This window comes from Oncorhynchus nerka, linkage group LG28 (genome assembly GCF_034236695.1).
Source record: "Oncorhynchus nerka isolate Pitt River linkage group LG28, Oner_Uvic_2.0, whole genome shotgun sequence".
In the NCBI taxonomy this organism is placed as follows: domain Eukaryota; kingdom Metazoa; phylum Chordata; class Actinopteri; order Salmoniformes; family Salmonidae; genus Oncorhynchus; species Oncorhynchus nerka.
This window is the reverse complement of record NC_088423.1, coordinates 37,947,602-37,962,866: the sequence shown is the minus strand read 5'-3', so window position 1 is coordinate 37,962,866 and position 15,265 is coordinate 37,947,602. Positions and strand designations below refer to the sequence as shown.

The window sequence follows — 15,265 nt, the reverse complement described above, 5'->3', positions numbered from 1 at the left end:
TCAGAAAAAGCTAGCGCCTTTAGCCAGGAGCAAGAGGACCCGCTCCCCTCCGAGGACCAACGAATGACAACCTTGCACTCTCTCGAAGACATCCTTCTGAGTTGCAGAAACGTACAGAACTCAACACTAAATTAGATGCCATTAAGGTGACAATCCTGGAAAACGCTTTGCCTGACATCAACAACAAGATAACCATAAACGCGGGGCGCCTGGACGAGGCAGAGGGGCGAATCCTATCCATGCAAAACTTATTGACAGATGCCATGGAAACAATAGCATATGCTAAAAAGAAAATAGAGCATCTGGAAGAGAAAACAGAGGACCTGGAAAACAGGGGGCGAAGGAATAATTGTGTTCTATTAAATCTGGGCGAAAAAGAAGAGGGAAACATGCCACTGATCCGCTACCTACTTCCCGAGTGGCTCCACCTGTCCACCGACAGGCCTAGAGAGAGAGAGAGAGCGAGAGAGAGAGAGAGAGAGAGAGAGAGAGAGAGAGAGAGAGAGAGAGAGAGAGAGAGAGAGAGAGAGAGAGAGAAAAATACCATCACAGTGGGAAACGCCAAACGCACTTTACACCAGGACCTGTCAGCTGGAATACGCCGAAAGAGCCGAGAGTTTAACGAGGTGAAGAAATACTCCATTGACCGAGGCATCTTCAGGGGATTCAAATACCAAACGAGCTCAGGATTCTTCACCAAGGAGCCTTGCGACACTACAAAACTCCCAAAGAGGCAAAGCGTTTTTTGAAAGACATCCTGGTCAATGAGAAACGGACCAATGACTAAATGCGATTAATGCTATTACTAAAGGAGGTAAGACAACATATAGCCGATATCCAAAGACCCACCCGCCCCGCTAAATGTCACTATAGCAGTCCAATCTATATTTATTTTCCTTTAGCTGAGAGGGATAGGCTCTATAGCCTAACCTAGGCCTACTAATGTTTCAGCCTACTTTTATTTCCATGTTTTTTTGTTGCTATTATTACTTGGGGTTCCCTATGTCCTTTGGGGGAGGTATATGTAGGCTGGGCTATTGATTTTATTTTGGGGTGTTCAGAGATTGTTGTTTTATGTACACCATTTATTTTCCTTTTATGTGAACGCAGATGTAACTATTATCCACTTTTACCCAATGATGACTTGCACTAAAGTTTGATTACTGTTCGATGACGATGACTAGTACCTTAAATCTATTGACATGGAACTGCCAAGGTCTAGGGCATGCAATAAAATGGAAAAAGATACTATGTGCTCTAAAAAAGGAAAAAGCAGACATTGCGCTATTACAAGAGACACACCTCTGTGATGCCGAACATGCCAAACTCCGCAGAGCTTGGGTGGGACAGGTGTATTTCTCATCTTTCAAATCAAACAGTAGAGGCACAGCCTGTTGGAGGAAATTATGGTTGAAATGACTAATTATGTATACATTCCAATCAGAACTGACTAGTCCAAATGCTATAATGTACGGTACATATATGAATTTTGTCTCTTGCTCCCATTCCCAATTGTATATAATGTAGTCAGGAGTTTAGTAACAATGAAGGTCTGTTCCTTAGTTCATTCATTTGTACAATCTCCAGGTGGCAGGAACGGACTACCTCCAGACTGTCTGGAATGCTGATTTATACTGACTGACCTTGACTTCAGGCGTGGAGCGAAGGCTCGAGAACTATAGGGCCTCTCTACCCGTGAAAGAGATAGAACATTTAGAAAACGCTGACGTCATTTTCAGTTTATAGCCTGTGGAAAAATGTGTATGTGGCAGTACTCTCTTGTAATAAACGCTATTACCTGACTTTTAAGACTGGTCTCTATCTATTTCATGCATAATTAATGAATTTACAACTCATTCATGAAATAGAGAGAGTGCGAATTTGGTTTTGGCTACAAAACATATAGGAATTTAGAATTCCTCTAACACATACTTATCCAGAAGAATGTTCATAATTGACAAAAACATATCTGATCCGGAAGGGAGATTTATTTTGATAACTGGGTCACTGTATGGTCAACCAATTACTAGCTTAAACATATACGCCCCTAACACAAGATACTCCTGCTTTCATGTCAAAAATGATAACCCTGTTTAATGAGCATTGTGTTTCCTTTGGCGTGGTGGCCGGAGCTCTTAATTGTACCCTTAACCCAACCCTAGACAAATCAAGTCCCCACCACAAATCCTAGATCTGCAAAGATGTTGAACTCTCTTACTAAAGAGATGGGACTGATAGATATCTGGAGAGAGACTAATAGCTCATCTATGTACTATACATACTACTCTAATGCCCATAACACCTACTCCCGTATAGATTACATTTTTATCCCAAAGAGTTTCATAAATTCAGCCACATGTACAATCGGACCCATAGCACTTTCAGATCACGCTTTTGTCCACCTCCGCTTGGACCTCTGCAAAAACATCCCGAGGTCAAAGAGCTGGAAATTCAACACCTCCATGCTATCAAACGAAGCGTTCCATAAACTGGTAACTACATGGATAGACAACTACACACAAGACAACAAAGATTGTCCTGTTTCTCCGGCCACAATGTGGGACGCTGCTAAAGCCACACTAAGAGGTAATCTAATTGCATATGCTTCCTCTAAGAAAAAAGTAATGGAAGCACAAAGGCTAGATCTTGAGAGTGAGCTGGAATGCTGTGAAAAAATATATAAACAATCCCCAGACAGCACCTCCTGGAGTCAACTTAAAGCAGCCAAAGCCAAACTGAATTTGGACAATACTCAGGAGATAAAAAAAAGGTTTTCTTTACTAAACAGAAATACCATGAGTATAGCAATAGGCCCAGTAGATTTCTTGCTTACCAATTAAAAAAAGGAGCAGTCAGAGCGTCCAATCATGGCTATCCGAACAGCAGAGGACGAGGTCACATATGACCCAAAAAGATCTATTTAACTTTTCATGATTTTTACTGCAAACTATATACCTCTGAGAGAAAACACACGGAGGCAGAACTCCACTCTTTCCTAGAGGGAATCTCGCTACCTAAACTATCAGAGACCGACCAAGAAGATCTCAACTCCCCCTTCACTCCTGAGGAGATCCTGGAGGCAATTACCTCCATGCCACCTAATAAGTCCCCAGGCCCAGATGGATTCCCCAGAGAGTTCTATGAAGCTTTTTGGCCCCAGCTCAGCCCCATCTTCATGCCAATGCTGGAGGATTTTTGCAAAAACGGAGTTCTCCCAGACTCAATGCCCACAGCTTGCATTACAGTGTTGCTCAAAAAGGACAAGGACCTCCTATCCTGCTCGTCCTTCCGGCCCATAAGCTTGTTGGACTTCGACTACAAAATAATTACCAAATTGCTCGCCAAAAGACTACACACTCGTCTTCCCAAAATAATAAAAGCGGACCAAACTGGATTTATTAGAGACAGATACTCTTCTGATAACATTCGCCGTCTTTTTGATATTATTGATCAAGTAAACGCACAGAAGACCCCTGTCCTGCTGGCTTCACTGGATACTGAGAAGGCATTTGACAGGATGGAGTGGAGCTTTCTGTTTTCAGCCTTAGAAAGTTCAATATGGGCCCAAATTGTATTAAATGGATTAAATCACTATACTCTCATCCAAATGCCATGGTGACTACTAATGGACTGAACTCTGACAGATTCCCTCTGGAACGGGGCACAAGACAAGGGTGCTCGCTGTACGCCCCTGCTCTACTTGTTGGGGGCGGAGCCTCTGGCAGAGCTAATAAGGAGCAATCCAAATATTATGGGTGTTTCTGCAGGCGGCCTGCAGCACAAGATGTCGCTTTACGCGGATGATGTCTTGCTCTACATATCCAACCCTGAGAACCCTCCCCCCCTCCCATTTTAGACACAATTGTTCAGTATGGCAAGTTTTCAGGTTATAAGATCAATTTTAACAAATACACTGTCTGCCCTTTCAATATTACACTCACCAGCTCTATGAAGACACTATGTCCTTTGTAATGGAAAACACAGGGGTTTCATTACCTCGGGATCTTCATAACACCAGATCTGAATAGCTTTTTCAAGGAAAATTATCTTCCACTCCTGGATTGAATCAAGAACGATCTCCGAACCTGGATCTCCCTCCCAATTAGCATAGTAGGAAAAATGTATGTAATCCGTATGAACGTCCTCTCTAGACTTAACTATTTATTTCAGATGCTCCCATGCTATCTCCCAGTTTCCTTTTTCAAAACAACTAACCAACGCATCACCAAATTTATATGGGACAATAAAAAACCTAGGATCAAGTTCTCCACTCTATCGAAACCTGAATCTAAGGGTGGTCTTGCCCTTCCCTCCCTTCAATTGTACTACTGGTCTGCCCAAATCCGCAACATGCTAACATGGATCACAAACAGACAAGAGTCCATGTGGATTCAGATAGAAGCCCAATCCTGTGGTTCATTGCCCTTAAGTTCAATTATATTAATTAATAACTTTAGTGAAGTGGGCAACATAGCCAAAACCTTTGTGATTTACAGCACCCTACTAGCGTGGAGGGACTGTAAGAAATACCTGGGCATTTCCTCCCAAATATGTTCTCACTCACCTATAGTAGGCAACCCAGACTTGCCAAAAGCCCTGAGGGATGCCAACTTTAATCTTTGGCATGCTCTAGGAATCAGGACCTTTTCAGACCTATTTCATTAGAAAACCACTACACTGAAATCCTTTCAAGAGCTCTGCAGTTAATTCGATGTGCCAAGATCCCATTTTTTTTTTGTATCTTCAAATTAGACAGGTAATTTCCTCATTTACTTCCAAGAGGAGGTTTAGAACTCAGTTGAACGAAGTTGTCACAGCACAATCCATTAAAGGCAAAATATATATAAATATTCTGAGAAAGGAGGCTCCTCTTTTACTCCTTTGAAAATAATCTGGGAAAAGGACCTTGGTCTGACTATCAGTGATGAGCTATGGGCCGGAGGTTTGCAACAGGGTATACTGCACCTCTACTAATGTAAAAATGAAATAATCTAATTACAAATCTTTGTACAAATTTTATTACACTCCTTTGAGACTCCATAGAATGAAATCAGATATGTCTCCTAACTGTAAAAGATGTACCTCTGAAAGTGGAACCTATTTGCATGTATTTTGGAGCTGTAGAGAGATTGCCAGATTTCTGCTGCACAGAAAATACTAGATGTACAGTTTGATATGACCCCGTGTATCTATCTTCTTAATGCCCAGCAGGACTTTGTTCTTGATCCTGACAGAGAAAATTTGCTTATGACTATTACATACTTTGCTAAGAAATGTATTCTTCTATTGTGGGCCTCTAATACCCCTCCTACATTTAAAATGTGGATTGACCAGATTGTTGACTTTCCCCCTCTTGAAAAGCTCACTTATGACCTCCACAACAGACAGCCCAAGTTTGATAGACTCTGGTCTCCACTATTCAACTATATTTCAAACTGGACAGAGTGAACGGGGTGATTAGGGAAATGAGCAGATACATGTTATGTAAGGTGCTGTAAAATCTAAAAACAAATTATTGGCTCGTCGTCTCAACGAAGGCTAGAAATAGCTAATAAGAACCTTGATTGTGCTGCTGCAAGTTTTACATATGTTTAAAAAATATATGTGTTTTATTGTTCTTTGTGAGTACGTGTAGGTATGTAGGATATGTGTGTGTGTATGTGTAACGGATGTGAAATGGCTAGCTTAGTTTGCGGTGGTGCGCGCTAAATAGCGTTTCAATCGGTGACGTCACTTGCTCTGAGACCTTGAAGTAGTAGTTCCCCTTGCTCTGCAAGGGCCGCGGCTTTTGTGGAGCGATGGGTAACGATGCTTCGAGGGTGACTGTTGTTGATGTGTGCAGAGGGTCCTTGGTTCGCGCCCGGGTATGGGCGAGGGGACGGTCTAAAGTTATACTGTTACATATGGGTGTGAATGTATGTATATGTGTACGTATGTGTATGTGTGTATATATATAGACATGTGTGTATGTATAATTAAAATATATAATAATAATAACAATACAAATTCAATTAAAAGAAAAAATATTTTAAAAAATTAAAAATCATTATTTTTATTATTTTCTATTTTTATTGTATTTTAATTATTATTATTATATATTTTAATGTTATTTTTAAAGCCTGTCACATCTGTGAATGTGGAATGTGTTTTGTTGGTTGATTGAAAAACAAGAAAACTTAATAAAACTTTAAATTGAAAAAAGAATAAGGCTGTAACGTAACAAAATGTGGAAAAAGTCAAAGAGTCTGAATACTCCAAATGCACTGTATCACGGTCACAAGGCATATGAAATAACGGGTTATAGAGGTTGTAGGTTGTAATATGGCTTTTTTTTCTGGCTTCCCCCGTGATTTTACCTATGCACCCAGTGGCGACCCGTCATTCAGGACAGGTGGGGCTTGCCTGTTTTGCATGTTATTTTTCCATTAATACGTGTCGCATATCAGTTCGCAAACAATGTAAAAAGAAATATGTCATTGAGTTAATAAAGCCGCATCCAAAATAGTCTCTTTTTTGTTTTCTTGAGTAAGGCAGCTCCAAAATGCAGGTGTTTCAGCCTAGCTCAGTGCATTCTGTGGTGGTGGGATAAGCCAGCAGAAAATATGGAGCGTTGTGCCGTGATTGGCTCAGTGGTATGTCACTCATGAGGACACTACATCACCACCAAGTCTAAGGGGAGACCTCAAAAATCGAGCCCCTTGGGTGGCGCCATAGAGTTACATTAGAAATGCCGATCCAAGAAGGCTCAAGGTCATTGGCCACAGATAAAATTATGTCAAATCAGTTATATGTACAGTAGATTTGATTGGCTGATCATGTCAACATCATACTTTCAAAATCTTGGCTGGCAGTCATCATTATGAATCAAGTCGACAAAAATACCCAGAAAGTAATCTGCTAAAATCAACACTGCATTTAAAAAAAAATTGTATTCACCTTTATTTAACCACGTAGGCTAGTTAAGAACACATTCTCATTTGCAACTGCGACCTGGCCAAGATAAAGCAAAGCAGTTAGACACATACAACAACACAGAGTTACACATGGAATTAACAAACATACATGCATGCACCTCTACTGTATGTGTGTGATTTGGGGTCCATCTCTTCCACAGAGAAGCAGGTCCATTTCTCTAGTGGTCCTGTCCATGGTCAATATTCCTGTTTACCAGCTCTGGTCAATGCTATGGTGACCCACTTTCCCAATGACGAGGAGATGGTGGCTTGAATGGTTTAAGGCAGCCCCAAGAACAGCACAGACATTGAAAGGGATAAGCGTGGGTCAACTTTTAGCTGCTTGTATTGAGTTAGGGCTGTGGCAGTCATAACATTTTATCCGCAGGCTATTGTCATGCAAAATACTGCCAGTCTCACGGTAATTGACCGTACATTACATGTTACTGTGTAGCCTACTGTTCTGACGCTACAGACATAAATTGGCAGATCGGCTGCTCCATGACGCTTGTTGGGGCGTTGTGTGGATCATAGAGCAAATCGTGTTCGGGAGAGTAATCATCTTTACATAAATGGGTCATAACAGGTTGCAGGCCAAACCATTCGGATGATACAGATGATTTTGTTGTCTAGGGCCGCAATGAAAAAGTAGCTAGCTACGTTAGCTAACTCTTGAAACGTTTTTCACACTGCGTAATGAATGCCTTTTTGATGACCGTTGGTGGTTGCTATGGGAACCACACTGTGGTAGTTCCCGGAAAACCTGATGTGCGGGAAATCCTTCGAAGTTTGACAACGCTGTGATTTATTGCTACTGTTGCAATATTCATCTCATTCTCTATGTTTGCACCATTGTTGCAAATGTTATATTGCACAATAAAGTATTAACCATGCAGCTGTGCACAGCCGCACACTCCTCCTCCACGCTGGCCATGTTCTATTCAAACTATTGTTCTCTATTCTATTATGCCCTGGCTGGCCTGTTCCATCATTGAGCCTAGTCTCATCTGTTGGACTCAGGGATTAGTGGCCACATGACTAGTCATCCTTCACGGTCGCTGGAGTGTGTTTCGTTATTCAGGCTCTCCCGGTTTGGAGCAGGGCAGGGGCATTCATTCGAAGCAATTTTATTTAGTTTGAACAACCGACTTCGAATGATATAAAATCACGTAAACTTTCTTTAAATAATTTGCATGGTCGAGGCTCTTTCTGTTAGCGCGTAGCCTATCTCTCGATTGGGTAAAGAAAGGAGCGCGTAATCCATTTCAGCCATGGCGCAGGGCATAACCGGAGAGAAGTATTGGGAGGATAGAGTAGCCTTCGAAACAGAAGGAGCAGGTCAAGAAGTTGTAGAATATGGTGATGTTTTGGAGCTTAATCGATTTGACGGACTACCCTACTCCTCTCGATATTACACATTACTGAAGGAAAGAATGGATCTGCCAGTTTGGAAAGCCAAGTGTGATTTCATGGACAAGCTGGCCAACAGGCAGTTTATTATTGTCTCTGGCACGGCAAGAACTGGCAGAAGCTCTCAGGTGAGTTGATTACTCTCTGATAATAACTAGGTTTTATCTCACAAAAATATGTGTGTAATGCAGTTACTATTGACTGCATCCCAAAAATCTTTCCTTTCTCCCAAAGGGTGCACTTGTTCAATTACCATAATGAATTTGAAAGAAAAGGACTGGTTTAAGAAATAGGCCTATGGTGGAATCTCCCTCTAGCCCACGCCCATACTAATTCAATATTTTTACATTAGTGGGGAGTACTGAACCGGTGCACACTTCAGGAGTAAAGAGAGATGTTCAAACTGGTAAGTGAAATGAGGGGTTTTGGGTTTAACGCTCTAATTATGACTGAAGGACGTGATTAGAAAGGATAATCTGTTGTGGCAGTATGTTTCATGTTCTTATCTTTCCCTCCTGTGGCATGCTCAGATCCCCCAGTGGTGTGCAGAGTTCTGCCTGGCTGTCCAGTACCAGAATGGCATGGTGGTGTGCACCCAGGTCCACAGGCAACACACAGTGGATCTGGCCCTGCGTGTCGCTGATGAGATGGACGTCAACATCGGCCATGAAGTGGGCTACAGCATCCCCCTAGAGACATGCTGCTCTGGTGACACTGTTCTCAGGTCTGTAAACACTATTACACACATTGCTCACACACCAATTCACAAACACACACACACACACACTTTTTCTCATACACACTCACACACTTACATCACCCCCCTCACCACCCCCGTCTTCTTGGGGGCTGTCTTTTCTTTTTTTAAAGAACTGAACAAAAGAGTTGAGGAGCCTCTTTTCTTGTGGCTCCCCTGCAGCTGCCCAGCTCTCACTCTGACCATATGCCACGCTCCCGCGTCTCTCACTGCCATAAGTCAGCCGGGGAACAAAGACCCAAGGCAAACTAAGAAAACAGGCAGACAGGGAGACCTAATGAATCTACTGACTAGACTAATAACTACACTCTTAGAAAAAAAGGTTGCTATCTAGAACCTTAAAGGGTTCTTTGACTGTCCCCATAGGAGAACCCTTTAAAGAACCTTTTTTGGTTCCAGATATAATGATTTTGGTTCCAGGTAGAGAATCCTTTTGGGTTCCATGTAGAACCCTTTCCACAAGGGTTCTACATGGAATCCAAAATGGTTCTACCTGGAACCAAAAAGGATCCTACCTGGATCCAAAAAGGGTTATCCTATAGGGACAGCCAAAGAAACCTTTTTCTAAGAGTAAGGGTTTACCTTTACATTTCTATCGGGCAATCTGTAACACTTCAGCGATACAGATTGAATAGAGCCCTAAATTACACAAAGTGGCCAAGCAAAGCAGCTTCATTAAGGACCCTTCCAGGAGGACGGCTATTCATCTCCTAATATGTCATGTTGTCTTACACCTTTGGCTTTAATTTGCTATTAGAATTGATTGATTTTATGTTTTTGTAAATAGAGTGTATGTACTTGATAAATCACTTTAGTAGAACTTTATCAACACATATGCTACTCCCACAAAATGTTACCCTACACCTGTTTGCGACCATGTCTGTTTATGTATGTTTGTGACCATTTTCTTCTTCACTACCCCAGGTACTGCACTGATGACATGCTGCTCAGAGAGATGATGTCAGACCCCATGCTGGAGCACTACGGTGTCATCGTCATCGACCAAGCCCACGAGAGGACGGTCAGTACAGATGTTCTACTGGGCCTTCTCAAAGACATCACCCTGCAGAGGCCCGAGCTCCGCGTGGTGCTCCTCACAGCTACACACCCAGGACCCAAACTACTGGGCCACTACAAGAATGTCCCACTGATCCAGCTGGAGGGGGTGTGTTCAGCGGAGGTGGTGTATACTGGTACCAGCCACAAGGACTACTTCTGCTCTGCCCTGCGTCTGGTTCTGGAGATACACCACTCCCAAGAGGAAGGGGATATAGTCGTGTTTTTGGCCACAACTCAAGTAAGATCTTCTTAAAATGTCATATCCTAGTCTACAGTCTGGGAACGTGGAAGAAGCCATACCATGACAACTGTTGCTTCAACAACAGCATTACTCAACCTTCTCTTGTGTTTTATTAGGAGATAGATCTTGCCCGTGATATCCTACTTCGCGAGGAGGCCAATATACCCACACATCTAGGGAACTTCTCCCTATCTCGGTGCACCCTGGGCTGGGTGGAACTCTGCCCATGCCGGGTGAAGAGGAAGGCCGGTGCAGAAGAGTATTCCTCACCTCCAGTCCAAATGAAGACCTCTTTTGGGCTGTGCACATGCTGAACTTTGTCATTGATGCCGGTGTCCAGAAAAGAAATGTGAGTAACTTATTGCTGAATAGTTATTTTAAGCAAACCTTTGTACCCCTTTTTGGCAACAATATTGTAATAAATGGTAATTAGTGTGGGGGGGGGGGTTTCCTCGTGTTATAGGTTTATAACCCTAGGATCAGGGCGAACTCAGTCGCCATTCAACCTATCAGTCGGATCCAAGCAGAAAGCCGCAAACAGCTTGTAGGACCAACAGGTATGACGAAGACTGAAATCAGTAACAAAGTCCAGGTATTGAAGTCACACAGTTTGGAGGGTCATGTGTTCTTGCTAACCTGAGAGCATCATTTCCCGCAGGGAAGAGTTTTTGTCTGTACCCAGAGGACACACCCCTGCCCAGTGAGACACGCCCCCACATCCTTGAGTCTGACATCACATCCACAGTGCTCTTCCTGAAGAGGATGGACATCGGCGGTCTGGGCCGCTGTGACTTTATCGACAGGCCAGGTACGGCAAGACAGCCTGAACACGTACAGGCTCTTTCTTCAACATAACTTTTTTTTATTGTATCTACAGTACATATGTGACAGGGCAGCTAAATGTATACAAACTGAGTGGAGTGATACATCAGCAAAATTAAATTACATTCTTAATGCACAAGGCAATAATGTTGTTTTGTATTTAAGTTTTTGAGCTCCATGCATCCTGTAGGGAGACACATTTTAGGTTGAGCTCAGTTATTTCGTTTTTTCCCGTGTGTCCAGTACAAACAGGCCTGTTGTGTGGTATTGGGTTCTATTGGAGGTCGGTGAGGCATGCGTTAGCTGAGCTGACAAGCACTGTTCCACGGCCAATGTTTGGAGAGCTGGCCTAGTGATGCAGCAGCAGCCATAGAGGTCTAACACTCATTAACGATGAGTTTAGTCATGCTCTCTCTCTCTCTGTGTGTGTGTGTGTGTGTGTAAGCCCTGCCAAGCACTACAGCGTAATGATCATGTGCAGCTGAGCAATGTGGACATTTCACTATAAGCCCCATGTTTGAATGACATTGATTGAAAGCGTGTGTTGATGGGTGTGATGTTATAATTATTATTATGTTGCTGATGTTGTGATGCTGTTTTTCAGGATTAGACTATCATCATAATGATCATAACGGGACAGTACATTTGAGATGTTTATTGCCCTGTATACTGTAGCTTTTCTCTTGTTGAAAACAATGTTACATCCAAAACCCTCAGTGTAAAGCAAAGCCTCTCAGAACATTTATTTTGCATAGTGTTGCACAGCTGATATTAGGATATTGAGGACTTAAATGTCAATCAGTTTAGCCTGCTTGCTGGTTGTACCTTGAACATAATCTGTTTTACAGGGTTGTAATCACATAGTTTACAGGTGACTTCCTTTACAAAGTCAGATACTTCACAATTCTGTCACGCACAGTTCGATTCATTTCCGTGACGGTGTTATTTCCACCAGATCCTGAGGGTCTGATGCAGGCCTTGGAGGAACTGGACTATCTAGCAGCCCTGGATGACGATGGGAACCTGTCGGAGATCGGCATCATCATGTCTGAGTTCCCCCTGGAGCCCCAGATGGCCAAGACACTACTAGCCTCCTGCGAGTTTGACTGTGTCAACGAGGTGGTCACCATCGCCGCCATGCTGACAGGTGTGTGGGACTTCAACTTATGCTCTGTGGTCTGTATACCACATGAAAGGTTTGTGTTAACACACACCACCACCATGCTGTGGTCATGCTTGCACACCTCATACAAAGTGAAGTCACATCAATCCTCACATATACTTCATAATGTACAATATTAGCGTGCTAACCCCTTCTCTGACGCTGCCCCTCTTAGCACCAAGCTGCTTTCTGGTCCCCTCAAGGGAGTTGAGGCTAGAGGCCTCTCAGTGTCACCTGAAGTTCCAGCACCCAGAGGGAGACCACTTCACCCTCATCAACATCTACAAGGCTTTCAAACAGAACCAGCATGAGCCCTGTGAGTTCACATAGGCATACCTGTAGCCACAGTGCATACAACCAGCTTTAAAAAATATATACAAAAATAAGGATAACATTGGCTATTGACCCTAAAACCCTCATTTACTCTCTCTGGTTTGGCATTTTCCAGTTGTCAGTGTGGAGAAGTGGTGTCAGGACTACTTCCTGAGTCTGTCTGCCCTGCAGACGGCTGATGCTATCCGCTCTGAGCTGACTGACATCCTGAGGAGGATAGAGCTGCCTGTCTCCATGCCTTCCTTTGGCTCCAAGGGAAACACTCTCAACATTAAGAGAGCGCTGCTAGCTGGCTTCTTCATGCAGGTACAGTAATATGGCTTAGCTTCTACCATTAGCTATCTATTGATAACTGTTTACTACTAAGAAACTTGAAAGATACAATCTACCTTTTACTTCCTCGTATCATTAGCAAGAGCAGTGTGCGGGTTTCTCTTTTCTTTGAAGTTATCACATTGTTCCCATGCACCTGCAATAAAGTGATTATAAAAGACATACTGTTATGACTTTCAGGTGGCAAGGGATGTGGATTCATCGGGGAATTACTTCATGTTGACACACAAGCACGTGGCCCAGATCCACCCTTTCTCTGCCTACGGCACCAAGACACCCAAACTGGGCCTGCCGGAGTGGGTCCTCTTCCATCAGTACTCCTTCTCAGAGGACAACTGCATCCGCACCGTGTCCCACATATCCCCAGAGGAGTAAGTGGATTAGAGGTGGAGGATGTTCTTTGAACTTTGTTCAAAAAGGGCTTTGTTGATGTGAAGTAACCATTTGCAAAAGATATACAGCAACAAAATCATCCAAACATAAAAAAATATATATAAATATAGTATATTAAAAGATAATTAAATAAAATACAAATATATATGAATAGGTTAGAACTGTGTCTAGCTTGTAACCTCCAATAGATACATTTACTTAGACATTTACTTCAGGGAGTGACAAGAGTTCCCACACACTGCTTTCCTTTTTGCACCACGCTCTTCACCATGGCACATTAGAGTCAGATTGCAACGGGCGGGGGTTTTCTTAATCCTGCCCTCCAGTATCCGCTGGTTAAACAGGGATTAGGAATAGCACAGCTACAGAGAGGATGCTGGTTTAATGGGGACTGTTAATGACAGAGAAGGCTCGGCAGCCTTCACATGCCATGTTAGGTTACACTCTGAAATGTTTTTTTGTTGTTTTTTTAATCGCTCAAATGTTTACCAAATGGTGCTCCTGGCAACTGTTAGACTGATGTTACAGTAAGTGCTCTTTCCAACAGAGATTGGGTGTCATTCATAGATCCTTGATTGCTGAATTTTGGTCAATTGCAGTGAACATCATTGGGAGATTCTCGTTCTTTGGTCTATGATAATCTAACTAATTTCAATTCCCTCTCACTGTAATTCAAATTAATTTCAGGTTGCACTCCATAATTGCAGTTGACCCAATGTTCCCGTGCTATGTTAAATTCAAGTGCAAATTAATAAGACAATACTTACTGTGAAATCAGAACAAGAACCAAATGAATAAAAAGGCAAATATAACAGAGAATATTGGGTTGACTCGCCCAATGTCCAACTCCATGTTCACCAATGATTCCCTCCCTCTACCCAGGTTCATTCAGATGGCTCCACAGTACTTCTTCTTCAACCTGCCTCCCAGCGAGAGCAAGGACATCCTCCAGAACATCTTAGACAATGGAGCTGAACACTACAAAGCGAAGAAGCTTCAAAAGAGCCCCAGCCTAGAGAGCATACCAGAAGTCACCGCCAGTTGTGTCATACAGTGATTGTGAAGGCCTTGGTTGAGAATGTCTTGGAGGCATAAACTCCCTATTCATTCCCCGGTACTGTATTATATGATCATTTTCACCAGTGTTACCTTTCAGTCATCTCATCACCAGTGTTACTTTTCAGTCATCTCATCACCAGTGTTACTTTTGAGTCATTGAAACTAAGAATAATGTTAATGTCAAGCTATTAGTTCATTACTGGAATTGAATTATGGGAAGAAAAGTGACACTATCTGTCCAGATTGCCAATGTGTTAGTTTTAGCAATATTTATATAGGCATTCTTTCTAGTCTATGTATATTTAATTTATAGAGCCCTACGTATGTACAGGGATGTACGATGTTTCTTGGAACTTGCAGTTTAATAATAAACACACTACTAAAAATGCATGTTTGAAGAGTACTTAGCCTAAATGCAAATCTAGGGCTCTATTCAATCCGTATTGCGAAAGTTCAGTATTACAGCGTGATTTAAATGTAAAGGCAATGTTCCCGCACTAGAGAATGCATTCAAGGTAAATGCTGCAAATGTCAGCTCAATCGGAAATGACCTTTACATTTCTATCGCGCAATCTGTAACGCTTCAAATATGTATATTTAGTCAGTCCAAAAGCACAAAAAAAACAGCTTAGACACTTAACCCACACGGGCATATTCTTTACACTTTGCCCTTATCCTCCACTGCTCAGTTGGACCATTTCCCTTACCTTTCTGTTAAATGACTCTAGGCTGTCATAGTGCAT

General features: G+C 42.5%; 1 protein-coding gene across 1 annotated transcript; it reads left to right on the top strand.

The window, feature by feature from the left end:
- Positions 1 to 7,882: 7,882 nt before the first annotated feature.
- On the top strand, positions 7,883 to 14,910 carry dhx32b (DEAH (Asp-Glu-Ala-His) box polypeptide 32b). Its single transcript, XM_029640583.2, is given in 12 exon segments — positions 7,883 to 8,491; positions 8,894 to 9,087; positions 10,045 to 10,417; positions 10,537 to 10,597; positions 10,600 to 10,769; positions 10,884 to 10,977; positions 11,079 to 11,228; positions 12,198 to 12,389; positions 12,580 to 12,720; positions 12,853 to 13,043; positions 13,251 to 13,441; positions 14,346 to 14,910. Coding segments are annotated over 12 exon segments (2,199 nt in total). The 5' UTR covers positions 7,883 to 8,224; the 3' UTR covers positions 14,521 to 14,910.
- Positions 14,911 to 15,265: the final 355 nt, after the last annotated feature.